We start from the raw sequence: 18,503 nt of genomic DNA on the forward strand, positions 1-18,503 counted from the left end.
CTAAATAAAACTTCTCCCTTAACTGTTTTGAGAAACAATCTTCAGAGTAGGCTGTGAAATGGAAGCCAACAAGAAGCAGACAGTGGCCTAATTAATGATACCTCCCTCTATGTTCCACCCACCCAGTGCCTCCGGCGCTGCAGAGACTGTGGCTCTGACGACTGCAAGGTCACTGTGTTAACCACTAAGAAGAGTTGAATCGCTCAAGCTAATTGGAAATGGGTTTCCATATGAGTCTATCAACCTAGCTTATGCTAGGAGGTAGGTTTTAAGTGCAAGCTAGATCCTAGAATGCTCGTGCAAAGATGATGAGTGAAATTACTTGAGTTAAAATTGTTTAAGTACTCAAATTATGATTACTCCTTATGACAATAGTACTTAACAACAATTAGAGGACAATCTTAATACAAGGCAAGTGCTTAAGGATACAAGTGCCAATGAATCAATCCACAAGATACTTAGAATAAATTATCCAATTTGTCAATTAGCCAATGATTAGACGATGCCAATGAAATTTACTCAAGATGTTCTTATCACAATGCCAATTAAATTTCAGGTGTCAAAGCAACTTAACCAACCACAAGATCAGAAATTTAGAGCTTAAATGTATGAGTGCTTTAAGTGTAAAATTAAAAAGTCCTTGTAACTTGGAGCAAGAAAAGAAAGTGTTAGATCTCAAATATCCAAATCAGCAGTAATATTTCAGAAATTTCAACACTTATTAGACTTACGACAACAACAAGAAAATCACTTTAGATCATGGAATTTACCAAATATATGAAACAAATTTTTTACCAAATGATTAGTAGATGTAAATTTATGAATTTATGTAGATGTAAATGGACTATTCACTAATATGTTATATCTGAAGTAACTTGTTATTACAACAGTAAAAAAATCATCAGATTAGCAAGTTAATGATGCTACAACAAATGCCCAATATGCCCAAAACTAGGAAAAAAATATCAAAATTGAAAAAATCAAGTTTTAAGGGCTTTTAAAGTGTGATAATTAGAAAATATCAGATCTAAAAAAACTTGTTACAGCAGTGAAGAAATTAGAAAACCAGTGAGCTATTAGTGCTTGAACAAATGCCAAAACATGCCTAGAACTTGGAAAAAATTGCCAAAACTGAAAATTTGAAATTTTGAGCCTTTTAAGTGAATTATTCAGAAAAAATTCAGATCTGATATATTCAGTTATGCAGTAAAATTCCAGCAAGCAAAAAATCAGATTCAAATTTTGCAATTTTGAGTTATTTTGAGCAAATTAAATGTGATTTTAGTTCTTATATATCATTGTTAAAAATAAAAATTACAGCAGTGGTAAAACAGTGAGACGCTAGGTTTCAAATAGCAAACCAAGAGGCCTTGGGGCCCTGTAGATGGCTAGGAAACTTTCAATGAATATGACCACCTGAAAACACAATGTTGACTCCAAAATCGCTACAAAACAAATTGTTAGAAATAAAATGGCAATTCCTTGAAGAAACCCTTGTTTGCAATGAGATCTAGCTCTTGTATGGCTTATGGCCTTCTTAATGCTTGCAAAATAGGTCCCAAACACTAGACTTTTAGGTTGGGTAAGGGCTAGTGCCTTCAAAAAATGGATTTCTTTCTCGATTTGAAAATACGCAATTGCAAAAATAGCCAAAAAACTCTAGAAGTCTAGGGTTTTTGAGGTCTCCAATGCTAATTTCTTCCTCAATCGTGAAACAAATTTAGAATAGAAACCCAAATACCCAATATAAAAAAAAAATTAAATTTCAAAATCCCAAAACCCCAAATTAGCAAAAGTAATTTACAAATCTATTCACAAAATTTACAAATGTATAAGGGTTTTGAAATAAAATTTTCGAGAAATATATATATATATATTTATGGAGTTTTTTCTTTGATGAATAACTAGAAATACTTTAGAAACCCAATGCACACTACAGCCTTAGTGAATATTAAATCCACCATACAAATATTCGGGATCCAAGCAAAATAGTTCCTACCTAAGTTTGTGAATCTGGAGAACAAGGACTGAAGTACCTACCAACACTATGTATTTATCTTAAGACAATTTGTTAATCATATGGGGAATCAAACCACCTAAGATTAGCCCAAAATTATCAATAACATGATTTTATTTCCATCTAATGAAAATAAATCTTATCAATATTCATCACAACATAGGAAAACCAGTAGTGAATACATACCACAAATCAAGAACACAGAACACCTTGAAATTGCACCCCAAAGTCTTGTTTATGATAGAAAAAATAGTTCCCATCGGGACAATAGTTTACATGAAAGCTTCAGCAACAATTTTCTAGCCAGAGATCATCGTCCTAGTGACTCAAATGACTCTCTAATTCACTGAAGCATGAACCGTATTAGACCCGCGAGTACTTGCGGGTTCTATACCGAGCCGGGTCACTCGCATGGAACCTGCGCTTAAGACTCGGACTTGGCGGGTATTTTATTATACCCAGCTATCCGTATAAGATCCGCAGGTATGCTATAGAGCCGTATCGGACCCTTATAGAACCCGTCGAGCCTCAAAAGGCACATTTTGTTTGATTTTTTTTCTTTTTTTTTTTTTGGAAATGAGGTGGAGGGAAAGGGAAATTGGAGGGAAGAAAATGCTTTATAACCACTTCTCTCCCTTCCATTTATCATTAACTTGTCATTTGAGTGTTTGGCTAATTTGTATGAGTGTTGAGTGACTCCATTGCACAATGAAGGAGCTCTTGTAGGAGGTTAAAGGAGGCTTCATTAGATCAAACCTAGCTTCAGGTAAGCTTCATGAACCTTGTTTGAATGTTTTCCATGTAATTTTTTTGTATTCAATTTAGTTTTTTTTTGTTTTTTTGTATGTTTGGGTTTGTGGTTGAGTTTCTCAGCCACATAGGGCTGCTGTGTAGCTGAGAAAATCAGCCATAGGGCCTGCGGGTTGAGGAGGCAATAAACAGTCCTCCTTAGCCCGCAGGCCCTTGTGGCTGAATTTCTCAGCCCCATGGGGCCACTGCGTGGCTAAGAAACTCAGCCACAGGGCCAAAAACATTGCAAATTAAAAAAAAAATTCAAAACCAAATTTAAAAAACCAATTTTTTTTTGTTTAAATTTATTTGTTTTTCTTCAAAATTTTGTCACCATGCCACCAAAGGGTTCTAGAAAGACTCGTGATCCGACATGGGCACATGGTCAACGAATCATTGCCGGTAATGACCACCATGTCAAGTGCAATTATTGCAATGCCACAATGCATGCAAACATAAATAGGCCAAAATACAACCTAGCCAGAATTCCTGGGAATGGTGTGGGATGTTGTCAAAATTGCCTTGATGAAGGCACTACTGAAATGGCAGCTGCTTTGGAATCCATTAAAAAAGAGTGTTCTAAGAGGGCAAAAAGGAAGGATGAGATTGTTGGGATAGTTAGATCTTCATCTCAGAGTGAAACACAGATTCAAAGTCCAGGTATTGGTAACTCCTCTTCAAGTGCTGTGGCAAACAAGAGTATAACCTCTTCTTTTTTCAGTCCTTGTACAACTCCAGGATCTCAACTAACCTTGGATAGTTTTAATGAAAAGAAGAGGAAGGAGGCAGATATGGTAGTGAGGAGGTTTTGGTACCATAGCAATCTTTCATTCAACTATGCAAAGTTTTATTTTTATCAGCCCATGGTGGATGCCATTGCAAGTGCAGACTCTGGATACAAAGCCCCATCTTTTAATGCACTTAGGGGGAAAGAGCTAGATGAGGAGCTTGAGTGTGTCAAGGAACGATTGGAAAGCATTAAAAGTTCATGGAAATTTACATATTGTACAGTTATGTCTGATGGGTGGACAGATCAGAGGGGTATAACAATAACAAATTTTGTTGTAGCTTGCCCTAAAGGAACCATGTTCCTAAAATCCAATGATGCATATGCAAATGTAAAAGATGCACATTTGATTTTTAAATTGTTGGCTGATGTGGTGGAGGAAGTTGGGGTTACTAATTTTGTCCAAGTAATCATGAACAATGCAACAAATTATGTGGCAGCTGGAAGGTTTCTTTGTGCCAAATATCCCACGATTTTTTGGACTCCATGTGATGCCCATCGCATAGACTTGATGCTAGAGGGCATTGGGAAGTTGGAGTGGGTGCAAGATGTTGTGCAAGAATGCAAGCAAATTACCAAGTATATTTATAATTATGCTTGGGTGTTGAACCTTATGAGGGAATTCACACAAGGTGAGCTTAGTCGCCCAGCTGTCACACGGTTTGCTACAAACATTCTTTCCCTCCAAAGCCATTTGTATGAGTACCAAGCTTTGAGAAGAATGTTTTGTAGCCAACAATGGGTATTTTGGAAAGATAACTCAAAACCAAAAGCATTGTGTGTGAAAGCATCTGTCTTTGGTGATAGTTTGTGTTGATTTGGGGTAGTATCGGATGTGTTCTAAGCCTCAAATTTTGCAGGGAGGCTTGGGCACATGCATTCCAAAGAACCCAAAAACCGTTTTGGGAAATTTTACCCAGAGATGATTATATTAAAATAATTAATATTTTTAATGGGGTTCCTAAGTCTAAACTTAGGAAAATTAAAATATTAATGAGGATTAATCTAATTATGGGTGAATCTTCTAGATAAAGACAGAGATCAAGTCAAAATGATCTGAGCCTTTGATTAAGAGTTAATCTAGGTCGTTGGTTGTCCAACAGGAAGATATAAGAATGGGCTTGAGGGTCATTTGGAAAAGACAATGAGAGATAAAGAGATTGAATTTCTGAAGTGAGAAGTTCTCAGGAAGAAATTTTGATCGAAGAGATATTTTGCAGTAGAGGGGCAGGGACAGTGATTCGGAGGAAGATTTCCAGATTCTGAGAGGTAGTAGCAAGAGGTTGAGTTATTCCCAGTGTAGGAACTCGCGAGTGCAGGAACGCACGAGTGCAAGAACGCGAGTGTAGGAACTCGCGAGTGCAAGAATGCGCAAGTGTAGGAACTCGCGAGTGCAAGAATGCGCAAGTGTAGGAACTCGCAAGTGCAGGAATGCTAGTGCAGGAACACGAGTGCTGGAATATGCAAGTGCAAGAACGTACAAGTGCAGGAATGCGAGTGCAGGCAACATGAGTGCTAGGGTTTCTTAGGGAATATCTTTGCCAGATTTTCTTGCTATTTGGATCGCCAGTTGGGCATCCATAGATGTATTTAGATTTCATTGCTGCATAATAAAATCAAACCCTCACTGTTGCACTAGTTTTCCCAAGTTGTGTTTTTCCGGGGACATTTGTCCAAAAATAACAGTGTCCTATGTGTTTGTATTTCCTTGCTAAGTTTCTATGTTTCAGAATCATATTTAATTTGGTGTAGGCTGTAGTAGTAATTTACTTCAATGTTTCAAGAAGAAATTTGAAATAAGTTTGTAATGTAATTTATGATCTAGGTGAAGTAGACTTAGTTGGTTGTAATAAGATTCTTGAGATTGTTAGATCTAGGAATTTTCACATGGTATCAACGCTGTTGATGTGAAACATGAATAGCAGATCTAGCACTAAAGCAAGGGCCAACTTGTTGCAGCAGTTCAAATCCCCTGAGGGATTGCACAGTTCTAGCCAAGAGGGCTATATTTTTGTGGGTGTCTCTCTCTGAGTGAGTCGACAGAGAGGTAAGACTTCCAGATTGAGCATTTTCCAAGGCAAAGGGAGCCACGCAGAGCCTCAACGCAGAGCTAGAGGGACGCAGTTTTCTGCGAGCTAAGTGCTGGGAAGAAAATCTGTTAGAAGAAGGAAGCATATCGCATAGTTAGGGAATACTTCCTCAGTGATTTCTTGCTGAGGAAATTAATATTTCTCATTTGTTGGGAAACAAAGGAGCAACAAACTTACCAGCTCCATCAGGGAGCATGTAAGCCAACCTAGACGCTACGCAGTAGGGAGAAAGAGGGAGTTGTTCGACATTTTTTGGAGGATATGGAAACCAGTGGCTTGAGGGATCAGGACAGGTTGGACAGAGCTTTCAACTATGTCTGGAAGGCTAGAATGTCTTTCCTTCTAGATGAGCATGCCTTCAAGACGTATGTTGATAGTGTGGTAGCTGTCCCTGCGGATGCAGATCCGCTAAAGATGTACAGAGCTGAGATAGCAAAAGCCAACATGATGATCCTGGATGGAGTCAATGATCATGTGGTGTGCCACGTTGCTAGCAAAGCAATAGCTAAGGAGATGTGGGATGCTTTGGTCACATTGTATTAGGGATCTTTTGAGCAACGAAAGATGTACTTGGAACAAAAGTTGAGATCTGTGCAAATGCAGAAGGGAGAATGTGTGGATCCATTCCTCACGACGCTGAAGGAGACCTGTGATGAGTTGTCGGCTGCGGGGCATACACCTCAGGATTCAGAGTTAGTGAGACTGGCCCTAAATTCTGTCTCAGATGAGTGGCAAGTCTTTGTCTAGAGTATCCTGGGCAGAGCAACATTGCCTAATTAGGACGAGATGTGTGCAGCTCTAAAACAAGAAGAGCAGAGGAGAGACCTGGTTAAGGTCAAACTTGACGGAAGCAACAATAGTAGTGGGTCGAAGCTCAAGGAGGAGGAGGATAATGCAACCCTTGCAGCGAAGGGTCAGCAGGGGCAACATAGACAAAAGAAGGATGTCTCTAAGATGAAGTGTTTCAGATGTGGCGAGATGGGCCACTATGCATCCCAGTGTCCCTTGAAGACAAAGGACAAGGATGAGAAGCACGATCCTAAGGTTGCATTCGCAAAGATTGAACAAGAGGAGGAGTTCGCCATGACAGCCAAGATACCTCCAGGAGGGAGGTGGGCTGATTTGGAGATGTAGTTTGAAAGAGCTACAGATGGGCAGGGTCCTTGAGGAATGCACCTCTCAGATCAACACCTTGCTACGAGAGCCCAGATCAGGAGTAGCAGAATGGACTAGTGTCAGTTGGTGCCGAGGAGTGTCGGGTAGACAGTTGCATTGGCTAGGAGCGTTAGAGTCTGAACAACGTAGAGCAGAGGGGAAACAATGCATGGAGGCACAGTGCAAAGCTTCAACAACGTAGTGGCTTCAGAAGATAGCGTGGGACTAGCAGCAGTCAGGCTTTCAATACCAAGGTGTATCCACGGGATACTTATCCAGTTTTGGGTGTTTTTAGTTGCTTCTATCGACAACTAAGTTGCAGTACAGATGCACTGTTAGCTGTGCTAATGCGAGCAACATATGTAAGGGAGCTGTTGTACAGATGTAGCATTGGCAGTGGCAGTGTCAAAGGCAATAGTACCGTTGCAACAACAACGTAGTAGTTGGTGGACAGCATGTCAGACATCAGAAACACAGAGGATGATGCTTCAGAGTCAAAGCAGTATACACCAGCAGTGTATTGCTAGAGCACATTCCTCGCTAAGAGGGAGTGTTGATTTGGGGTAGCATCGGATGTGCTCTAAGCCTCAAATTTTGCAGGGAGGCTTAGGCACATGCATTCCAAAGAACCCAAAAATTGTTTTGGGAAATTTCACCCAGAAACGATTATATTAAAATAATCAATATTTTTAATGGGGTTCCTAATTCTAAACTTAGGAAAATTAAAATATTAATGGGTATTAATCTAATTGTGGGTGAATCTTCTAGATAAAGACGAATATCAAGTCAAAACGATCTTAGCCTTTGATTAGGAGTTAATTTAGGCCGTTGGTTGTCCAATAGGAAGATATAAGAAGGGGCTTGATGTCATTTGGAAAATACACCGAGAGATAAAGAGATCAAATTTCTGAAGTGAGAAGTTCTCAGGAGGAAATTCTGATTGAAGGGATCTTTTGTAGTAGAGGGTCAGGGACAGTGATCCAGAGGAAGATTTCCAGATCTAAAGAGGCAATAGCAAGAGATTGAGTTATTCCCAGTGCAGGAACTTGCTAGTGCACGAACGTGCGAGTGCAGGAACGTGTGAGTGCAGGAACTCGTGAGTGCAGGAATGTGCGAGTGTAGGAACATGAGTGTAGGAACGTGAAAGTGCAAGAACGCGCAAGTGTAGGAACACGAGTGCAGGCAACACGAGTGCCAAGGTTGCTTAGGGAATATATTAGCCAGATTTTCCTGCTACTTGGATTGCCAATTGGGCATCCATAGATGTACTCAGATTTCACTACTGCACAATAAAATAAAACCCACACTCCTACACCGGTTTTCCTAAGTTGGGTTTTTCCGGGGACATTTGTCCAAAAATAACAGTGTCCTATGTGTTTGTATTTCCTTGCTCAATTTTTATGTTTCAGAATCATATTTAATTTGGTGTAGGTTGCTTTAGTAATTTACTTCAATGTTTCAAGAAGAAATCTGCAATAAGTTTGTAATGTAATTTACGATCTAAGGTGAAGTAGATTCAGTTGGTTGTAGTAGGATTCCTGAGATTGTTAGATGTAGGAATTTTCACAGTTTGTGGGACAAAGTCACTGAGATTGTCAACTTCATTGAGCCCCTTATTTAAGTCTTCAGATTGATGGATGGAGAGAAACCTGCAATGGGATATATTTATGGGGGCATGGACAGGGCCAAAGAGGCCATCAAGACTTTCTATAAGGGAAATGAATCTAAATATTTCCCTAGATGGCAAATTATTGATTCCAGGTGGGACAGACAACTACATTCACCATTGCATGCAGCTGGAGCATATCTCAATCCGAGCTTATTCTATAATGAGGGGTCTAGCATTCAAAGAGATCCTGAGGTGATGAGAGGTGTCATGATATGCATTGAGAAGATGTTCCCGAATCAAGATATTCAAGACAAAATCAACATACAACGAGATATGTACAAGGAAGCATTTGACATGTTTGGATTCAGCTCAAGCCAACGTCTCAAGGACAAGAAAATGCCTTGTAAGTGCAAATTGTTAGAACTTAGCTTGTAATTTTGCTAGTTCTCTTTTATATGTTTGGCATTGCAAACTGATAATCTTTGTTGTTATTTTTTTACATCTCATTGGTTGATAGATTGTGGCACTGAGGCACCACAATTACAAGAATTCACCATCAGATTTCTGAGTCAACCCTGTAGTGCTTCTTCTTGTGAGCGCAATTGGTCAGTGTTTGAGCACATCCACAACAAAAAGAGAAACAAGTTGGATCATAAGAGGTTGGAGAAGTTGGTTTTTATCTAATACAACCTTCGAATGCTAACAAAACAAGTGCAACCAAATGACAGAAATCCAATTTTATTGGATACTATTGATTTAGAGTTTGATTGGGTTGTGGAGGAGGAGTCCCCTGATTTGAGTTGGCTTGATGAAGAGACTGAGGATCTCTCTAGTTTTCCATCTCAAATGGAGACTCCAAACACACCCGCCTCACAGTTGCTTCAACGTTTCAATGTTAGCACTAGCTCCATGAGGGCTTATTGTAGGCGTAGTCATCCATGAGTGATGAGAATCAATATTGTTATGCATTTATGAGACAATCATTTATCATTTATGACATATGTATTTGAATTTTGAATTTGTTGACATTTTTTATTTTAACTATGGAATCATGAGTCCTTTTCTTATTCATTATCTAAATGTTTTGCTTACAAAAATCGAATATATTATGTTGTACTTTTATAGATTGAGATGATGTTATGAATTATTGCATATATTGTAGTTTCTATAACTTATAAGGATTGGAATGGTCATTGGTTTCTTTTTTGTGCTTAAAATTTACCATATTTTAATTTTTTTTTGTATTTTGACGAGTCTTATAAGGGTCGTTCCCGAGTTTTATACGAGTCGACGAGTTAATGCCGTGACGAGTCTTATACGAGTATGAGTCGTGCAACATTGCTCTAATTTATAAAACTAATGGCTAGTTTCTTTAATCTTTGTCATAATAATTTCTGCCATTGATAAACTCTTGAAGATCTTTTAATCTTAGCCGTTGAATTCTTATTTTTGAGGAATTTTTGAATTTCTCATTTAACTCCATTTTTATTAGCTCAAAATTAATTATTTTGAGCTAATTTCCTAAAAAATTTTACTTTGACTTAACCACCAAGATCCAAGGGTCCAAATTTTCTTGGAATATACAATATTCCCTTGGTGGAGGACCTTAAAAAATTATTTCTTTTAAAACCCATGAATTTTTCTACTTGGAAAATTATTTTTCCTAAGACAATTTAATATTACTCTAATTAATTAATTTTTTGGCTTAGGATTTAATTTTATTTTGTCAAAAAAATTAATTAGTTGACACATGAGGGGAATAATTATTTTTTCCACTTTCTAATATTTTAACCATGGTGTCTAAGTATGAGGGACCATGCATTAAAATATTTTTTACATAAGATTTACAATTTCAACCCTCAAAGGGGGGATACTCGTTTGACTTAGACCCTCAAAAAACATACCCAATCTGCGATACAATATGAACTAGAAAACCAAGTGATTTGTGATAAAATACTTTAGCTAAATAGCTTAAATTATTCCCAAATCACTTTTACATAAGACTCGACTAGAACACTAGGATTCACCTAAGATTCTGATGAAGAATTACACCCTAGCTTTGGGGTGAGACTGGAGGGAAAAACTCTATCGGCCATCCGTGTTTAAAAACAAATGAATCAGTGAGACGAAAAACTTCCTAGGATGAAACTCTTGCTAAAATAATAGGCTTACCTGGGTTGTTACATACGTTCACGGTCTTACTAGCATCATTTACATTATATAACTTGCAGAATGGGTTTACAATGACATGGACTGTTGATAGATGATCCGATCTTATTTAAAAAATTGGTACTTCCGCTTCCTTGGAACTTTGACAATTTGAGTGCAACATGACCCTTCTTAACTTCTTGGTTAACTGTCCTAAGGGTATAATGTTTATGAAATCTGTTGATGCATCTACACACATTAAAGATGCACGTTTATTATGTGAGTTGTTGGATATCTTCATTTAGGAAGTAGGTCCACAAAATGTTGTCCAAGTCATAACGAACAACGCGCAAATTATGTTGCTACTGGTAGGTTGCTTATGGAGAGGTATCTTAACTTGTTTTGGACACCTTGTGTTGCTCATTGTATTGACTTGATGTTGGAGGATATAGGTAAGATTCCTCTTGTGAGGGATCTTGTTGAATCATCCAGGAGCAATACCAAATTTATATATAATCATGCATCTGTGCTTAGCTTGATGAGAAGATTCACCAACAACAAAGAGTTGGTGTGTCCTTCCATTACACAATTTGGCACTACTTTCACAACTCTTAAGTCTACGTTGAATTCTATGTGGCATGTGAAGAGCATGCTTCTTTCACAAGATTGATGTGTTTTATCTATTAGCCGCAAACCAGAGGGAGAGGGCATATGTAGACTAGTTTCATATGATCAGAGCCTTTAGGCAAGAGTAGAGGAGGTGTGTGCCATTTTAGAGCCTTTGGTAAGGGTTCTTCGGTTGGTTGATGGAGACAAGCCCTTAATGGGCTACTTGTATGAGGCCATGGATAGGGCCAAAGAAGCCATTCATGCTTATAATGAAGATAAGGGAGACGAGGGGTTAGAGAAACAACAGGTCATATGGAGAGTGATTGATGAGCGATGGAACAATACCCTCCATTGCCCCATTCATGCTACAGGTATCTACCTCAATCCCACATTTTCTTACTCTTGTGGTTTTAGATTTGATGCCGAGGTGATGGGTGGATTCCTCACTTGTGTTGAGAGGATGGTGGCATTTGAGCAAGAACATGAAGATATTTCTAAAGAAATGGAGATATATAGGATGGTAGGTGGCACATTTGGTTTTACCATGGCTATTAAGAATAGGACAACCAAAATGCCAGGTAAGCTTTAGTTTGTTTCAAGTTTCAGGTTTCAAATTTCATAATTCATTGTCTCTTCATAATTTGCTTCAAGTTTAGAATTTTAATGTTTTAACCTTTTTTTTTTTATGTTTCTCATTTTTCTTTTAACCTGTAGATGCTTGGTGGACAAGCTAGGGTGGCAGAGTACCCCATCTCCAAAAGCTTGCCATTTGAGTGCTTAACCAAACATGCAGTTCCTTTTGGTGTGAGCGCAATTGGAGTGTATTTGACAAAATACACAACAAAAGGCGCAACAATTAAAAAACTTTCAAATTAAATTTTTGAATTCATTTTATTTTTTTAATATTTAAATTTTCTAAGTACTTAATTACAATCTATGACCCTAATACATATTGGAGTCAGAATGCCTTAATGACATGGTCTACATCTACTACAATCTTCGATTATGGGTGAGACAACTTCAACAAACTCCTGATGTGGAAGCCATCTCATTGGACAATATTGATACCATTGCTGCATGGAGGGTTGAGACTGAGAGGTCGACCGTGGAATTGATCCTTGATTGGTTATTTGTGGATCCAGATGCACTAGCGACAGAGGAGGTTGTAATCAGAGGGGAGGGAGAGCCAGAGGTAGAGGAGGAGGAGCAGGGTTAGGAGGAGGTGACACCATCTAAGATCGGCAAAAACAGAGGACAAATGTCACCTCTTTTATTGGCTTCTAGAGGACGACAGAGTCCATTTGTAGCCCAGGGTCAGGGTCTTCTTCCTCAAGAGGAAAGGCAAAGCCATTCCCTATTCCCATAAAAGGGGCAGAGGATCTCAGTGATTGATTACTTTATGACATGTAGATGACTCATGATATACATTTATTATATTTTTTGTTGATATTTTGACTCGTGAGAGTTGATACTGAGATAGGACTCAAGATTTAGTACTTGATTCACTATTTTGATATGTGATGTAGCACTAGACTTCATATACATATTATATATTAGCTTTCTTTTCATGTTTATGTGGAAATGCATTTATTTGATGCTGTGGATACTTTAGATGCTAAAAAAAAGGATTATTTTTGTATGTTTTAAATTTTGCCGACTTTTTCAAAAACCTCAGACTTTAACGACTTTTTCAATTTCTGGACCCTTGTCAATTTAATCCCGACTTTGACTTTTTCCACATTGATTCAAACTCATTAGAGATATTATCAGTAGATGAGAGGTGATTCATTCTCTCATCATCACTTGGATTTGGGTCTTAGTAGCTTCTTGAGAATTTTGCATTCCTTTTTGAAGGAGGATTTTGGATATTATGGATGAATTTTGATGTTTGGATACCTCTCTCTTGTCTTGGAGCTTCATTATTGGCATAATTTGGTGATTGGATATACTCTTTTACACATGTAAGTGATCTTTTCATGTCTATTCTTGTTATTTGCTTTAATACATGAATGTTGTTGGGATTTTCACTATACTAGGTCTAAAATTTACTGCTTTTCTTATGCAAAATTGTGGAAATTTAATCCTTTGTAGCATTGCATCATCTCATATATCATGTCTGAAAATGGTGAATGTTCCTATAGATTGTTTGTATTGAACACATCTTGATAAGTAATCAATTATTGCAAATTGAAGTACAAATTCTTCTAGTAGCTGCTCTCATGCCCTAATTGCCATGCAAAGTTGTCTAGAAGGCTCCTTGATTGGGTGTAGTTCCTCTAAATCATAAATTTCATCTTGACTCCATCTTCCCCAAAGGATAAGGCATTGATCCTTCCATAGGTGATCATTTTCAAAGAGAATTTCTCTCACCTTCCCCTCTTTTCTAGGCCTAGCCTCCATAGGTCACCTAGGGCATCACTTTTCTCACGATTTAGCCATCAAAAGAATTCGATCTCTTGCCCACAACTGCGCTGGTGTATCCTCTAGGGGCCCTCCAAATTTCACGAAATTCTGATGGTGGGATCTTGAGATATTTCAAGCCCTAGCTCGAAGATTGATTCTTTCCCTTGGTTTCCCATTGGCTAGTGACCTCATTGGGATCATAGCATTAAATCATCAAAAGAAGATTCTTTCTTTGATCCTCTTCCCTTCCCTAATTAGGTCAAGTACATACTTGGTTGACCAACTCCATACCCTGACCTAATTTTGGGTCCACTTGGCCCTTTGTGGTCCCACAACCTTTTGACTCCAATTCCACAAAGATCACTTAGAAGCCAAGCATTCATAGGGCCTTTTGAGTCTAGGGGCTTCCTTGATAAGATATATTCTCAAACCCTAACCTCAAAGACCCTCTTAGCCCTTCCTAGAGAGCCTATCACCTTGCTTCTAAAGCAAGCCATCTCACTGAGTCTCTCTTGTGAATAGGCCTAGGAATCACCTCCTTATCTTATCATTAACCATATATTCTAGTGATTCCTCTTTATACCAGGTCTCCTCCCATCGGTGAAAGTCCGTAAAGAGCAGGGAGCCTTAGTTGAGGTGACAGTGGGCTATCGCTCCATTGTTTCCCTTGACCTAGTAGTTGCCCTTTAGGATCCCCTCCTAGGACCCCTGCTAGTTTGAACAGCGACAGATCCTCGAGGGACTCTTAGACAACAAGGCTTGAAGTCATTACAAGGATATACTCATTATGAGCTCAACATGTCACATGCGGGAACCTGGGTGGGGAGGATAACAACATTTCTCCCAACCACCCGAGTTACATCCAATTGACAAATGTGGTTTTAATATATATTTTTAACTATGTTATTAATTTCTTTGTAAATACATGTTATTTCAAACTCTTATTTCTTTTTAAACTATCAACAAATTGGAAGTGTATGTGAAAAGAAAAGTCCAAATCCTTTTACTTGAAAACCATATATGATTCAATATAACCCACTCATGCAATTCTTAATTGTTTTTAGTTGGATTATTTACTTGTTCTGGGAAGTATAACTTTTAATGAAATAAAGAATGGGAATGATACATAAAATATCATTCATATTTAATTTTAAAATTTCTATAAAGAAATTCTGGTAAGTTTGAATATTTTTTGGATTTTGAAATTTTCAAAATTTGAAATTATCTTTTTTTTCTGTCAAGTATCTGTGATCCCCTCAAAATTTTGGGGCACACTTTAGCCACACCATTCCCTCTTTCCAGAAACTCATGCCACTTATGATAAATGCATTTCAAAGTAAACACAATTGAATGTGTTATTTGTTTTCTTCAGCTGAAGGTGCCCATTTCAGAAATTATTTCCAGTTTGATCCCTGTCAAAATGAAAGAGTGGAGAGTATATTCAGATTTGACCTTTGGCAAAGGCAGGAAAGTTTCTGAGAATTATCTGTGTCCAATACTTGTTTTCCAATGATAAATTTATTAACTCTTTGCAAAGTTCTGTTTCGTCATTTTTTAGATCATTGTGAGACTTGACTATGAGCGATTGAACTTCCTTGGAATCACCTCCTTATTATTAGTCATTGATCTTTATGTTCCTTTAGCTTTCTGACAGTCCTTTTAGTTAAAAGCATTAGGTTAACAATATACTTGAAATTGTCTTAAAAACATCCAAATTGAGTTTAAGTGACTTCATTGCTTAGTCTGGTATTTTCAACTTGAAATGTACATGGCTTCATGATGCAGGGATCTATTTCAGTCAGCATGTCCATTTACCAGACAAGTTTTTGCTTCGTTTGTTCTCACTTGACATCTGGTGAGAAGGAAGGGGATGAATCGAGACGAAATTCTGATGTACTAGAAATACTGCGCCGGACACGTTTCCCTCCTGTTGCTGGAGTTGAACTGCCTCAGACCATTCTAGAACACGAGTAAGTGGAGGCAAACAAAGTTGGTTTCCTTTTGTTGTAGCTATGAAAATAGAATTTATTTTGAATAAATTATTTTCTTTTCATTTATTCTTTTTTTGAAAGGTTGATAGAAATGCGACGACTCTTACTTTCCTTGAAAGTTGAAACACTTTCTTTTTTGAAAAATGTGTCATGTATATACAGAAAAATATTTATATCAGCAAAATACTAAATGTGGAAAGATATATACAGTGAAACTTATATACTCTTGCTCAAAACTACTAGTGTAGAAATAAAATTAGAATACACTATTGCATCTAGAGATTTGGCTTCTTTTGTCAGCAAGGCCTTTTGTTGAAGTATGTAACTAGGTTCGGTCTTCATAAATATGAAATGTACTCTTGATTCTTGTATATTGTAAAAAGAAAGAAAAATTATTATTATTATTTTTGTAGCATGGGTTTCATGCTCAAGGTCAATTTGATTTGTAGGTCAAGCACCCATTGAGTGCTTCTAGGGTTTGTCATAGAGTCAAGAAGTCAATTGAGTCATTATCATATATGAAAGACCCTATTGGGCATCTTGTAATATGTCAGGGGAATTTATTTGAGTCATAAAAGTGTCATAAAGACCCTCCAAGACCTAGTAAACCTACAAAAGACAAGTCGTCTTACAAAGTAGTGAAGTTGGCCTCATTATGGCCATTCGACCAGCATGAAGAAGCATATAAAGAAGAAGCATTTGGCCTCACTTTGAAGACAATCAATCAAGTTCGATCACGGAAGATAAACAAACCTAAAAGAAGCAAAAAACGTGAAGAACACATAAAGGCTAAGTCACATGACACGACGACACGAAACACGGAGGACACATAAAACGAGTATTCGACACGGGAGACAACGACCTCAGAAATAGGACACGAGGGACACAATATATATATATACACACACACACACACAAACATATTAAAAAAACACTGAAATATAGTGCCTGATCCATATTTTTTAGAAATTAGAACATATACAGATATGAATCATGATGATATCTATTTAGTATTTAGTATTTAGTACGCGGATATAAATTCATCTAGAAGGAAACATATCTTCTGGTTGACAAGCTCTAACAATTAGTAGCTTATTCTTCCCATAGACAACTATCAATAATCTACTCTCTTGAACTATTGCCTTATAAACAACTATCAATAATATACTCTCTTGAACTTGTTGCCTTATGATGACATCATGTTGGTTGAGATTCTTTTCCGTTGTTCTTTTCATATATCATTTTGCTTGTTTTCGCTAAAAACAATAATAATGGGACACTAAATAGTGTTCCCAGTTTTACAAGTAGCAAAATCTAGAAAAATACTAGCATCTCTCTGTTTCAGGTAAGAGAGTGAAAACAATTACATGAAAATGAGTAGATAGAAGTACATCATAATGGATAGATAGTAGAATGATGTATGGTGAATTTTTTGAAATTGATCTCTTGCTATGCTAGGGTTATCTTCTTATGCAGTGATTTGAAATTAGAGATGCCATTTTCGTGAGGATATACAAATCACAGACAAACATCATTTTGAACAATTATCACCGCTGTGCAGTTTAGATGGATGTTCCGTAGAGTCACTATGGAGAAACCACTGATTTATCCCACTTTTTAATTTTTGAAGAACTCAGGAGTGCTTTACATCTACAAACACATGTAGATACACATTCAAACATATGCTTATGCATACGTATTCAAATATGAATGCAAAATCTATATTTATGATATAATATAAGTAAAACAAAGATAAATGATGACATCGACAAAATCATGTACATTGAACCTTTCTATTAAAATAAAATTTAAAAAATAATAAAGTAAATACAAAATCGTATCAAATTCTGTTACAAAATAATGATCCAAGACATGACAGCGAACAACTCAGTGAGGTTGGGAAGTAAGAGTATGACATGGACTTGACAAGAAGTCGAAAAGAACATGGTTGATCTCATTAGTCATCCAACGAAATTCCTCACACTGCACTGCAAATTTGATTTTGGTGGCGAGCAAACTTGACTACGACGGTGAACAATGACAAAAAAAACCTAAAAATAAACCATGTCGCGGTTTTATGTCACTTTTCATGGGACATGTGTCCTAAGAGCCAAAAACGTTAGGGCATGTTTTTGCCACGTCCAAAACACATGTCTTGATTGAAGGACACGAAAAAAACGTTTTTGACATGTTTTAGGGCACGTTTCATGTTTGGCACGTGAAATACGTGACACAGACCCTGGGGGACATGTCTTGTGACTTAGCATAAAGGTAAAGACCAAAGTTTCTAGGATTGGTTTTGGGCTAATATCTCCCACACGTGCGAAGAAAATTAGGGCATCATTTTGTTGCAGGAAAGACTGAATTGAAGCCATCATAAGGAGCCAAAGTTTGGGAGCAAAATCATCAAGAAAGGAAGCCGAATTACCAAGGAAGAAAAAGCACTTTGAGCGAGTTAAAAAGGAGACCTAATTTACCATTTTCCACCCACACTTGTGAGGTAGGGTTTCTGTAGTATAGGCAAAAGTAGTGGTCAAAGAATTGCAGGTTCGAAATCACAGTCAAAGGAGTAGTTGTAGCTGTTGTGAAGTAAGGTTGATTTGAGTTTGGAGAAGCAAGCTCATCAAAGAAGTTGACTTGGTCTTGGAGGAGTCTTTGACAAGGGTCTTAGGTCTTGGAATTCATCATTTGAAGATTCTATAAGAAGAGAAGAATTCTTATGGGTTTTCCTCTCAAGAGGAGAGGTTTTGGCCTTGGCTAGCAGCCTACATTTTGTGTCCTCTTGTCTCATTGATCTTCATTGTTTGGTAGATGTTTGATGATAAAGAACACTATAATAATCAAGATAAGAAGTTAACTACAAGTAGATCAAGTTAAGTAAAAGAGCATCACACACAGTTATCAA

General features: G+C 37.5%; 1 protein-coding gene across 4 annotated transcripts in view; it reads left to right on the plus strand.

Moving 5' to 3' along the window:
- Positions 1-18,503, plus strand: part of LOC149182903 (type I inositol polyphosphate 5-phosphatase 2-like) — a 128,735-nt gene that overhangs the window by 59,234 nt on the left and 50,998 nt on the right. For 3 of the 4 annotated variants that reach the window (XM_089416993.1, XM_089416994.1, XM_089416992.1), the window contains exon 7: positions 15,393-15,577. In XM_089416993.1, coding sequence (XP_089273119.1) covers positions 15,393-15,577 — 185 coding nt within the window. Of the gene's footprint in view, positions 1-14,979; positions 15,578-18,503 lie in introns of those variants that run through there. The other variant, XM_089416995.1, reaches the window with a different exon arrangement.

This window comes from Pinus tabuliformis, chromosome 3_2 (assembly GCF_031772625.1).
Source record: "Pinus tabuliformis cultivar Carrire ecotype Pingquan chromosome 3_2, CPIR1, whole genome shotgun sequence".
Taxonomy (NCBI): Eukaryota; Viridiplantae; Streptophyta; class Pinopsida; order Pinales; family Pinaceae; genus Pinus; species Pinus tabuliformis.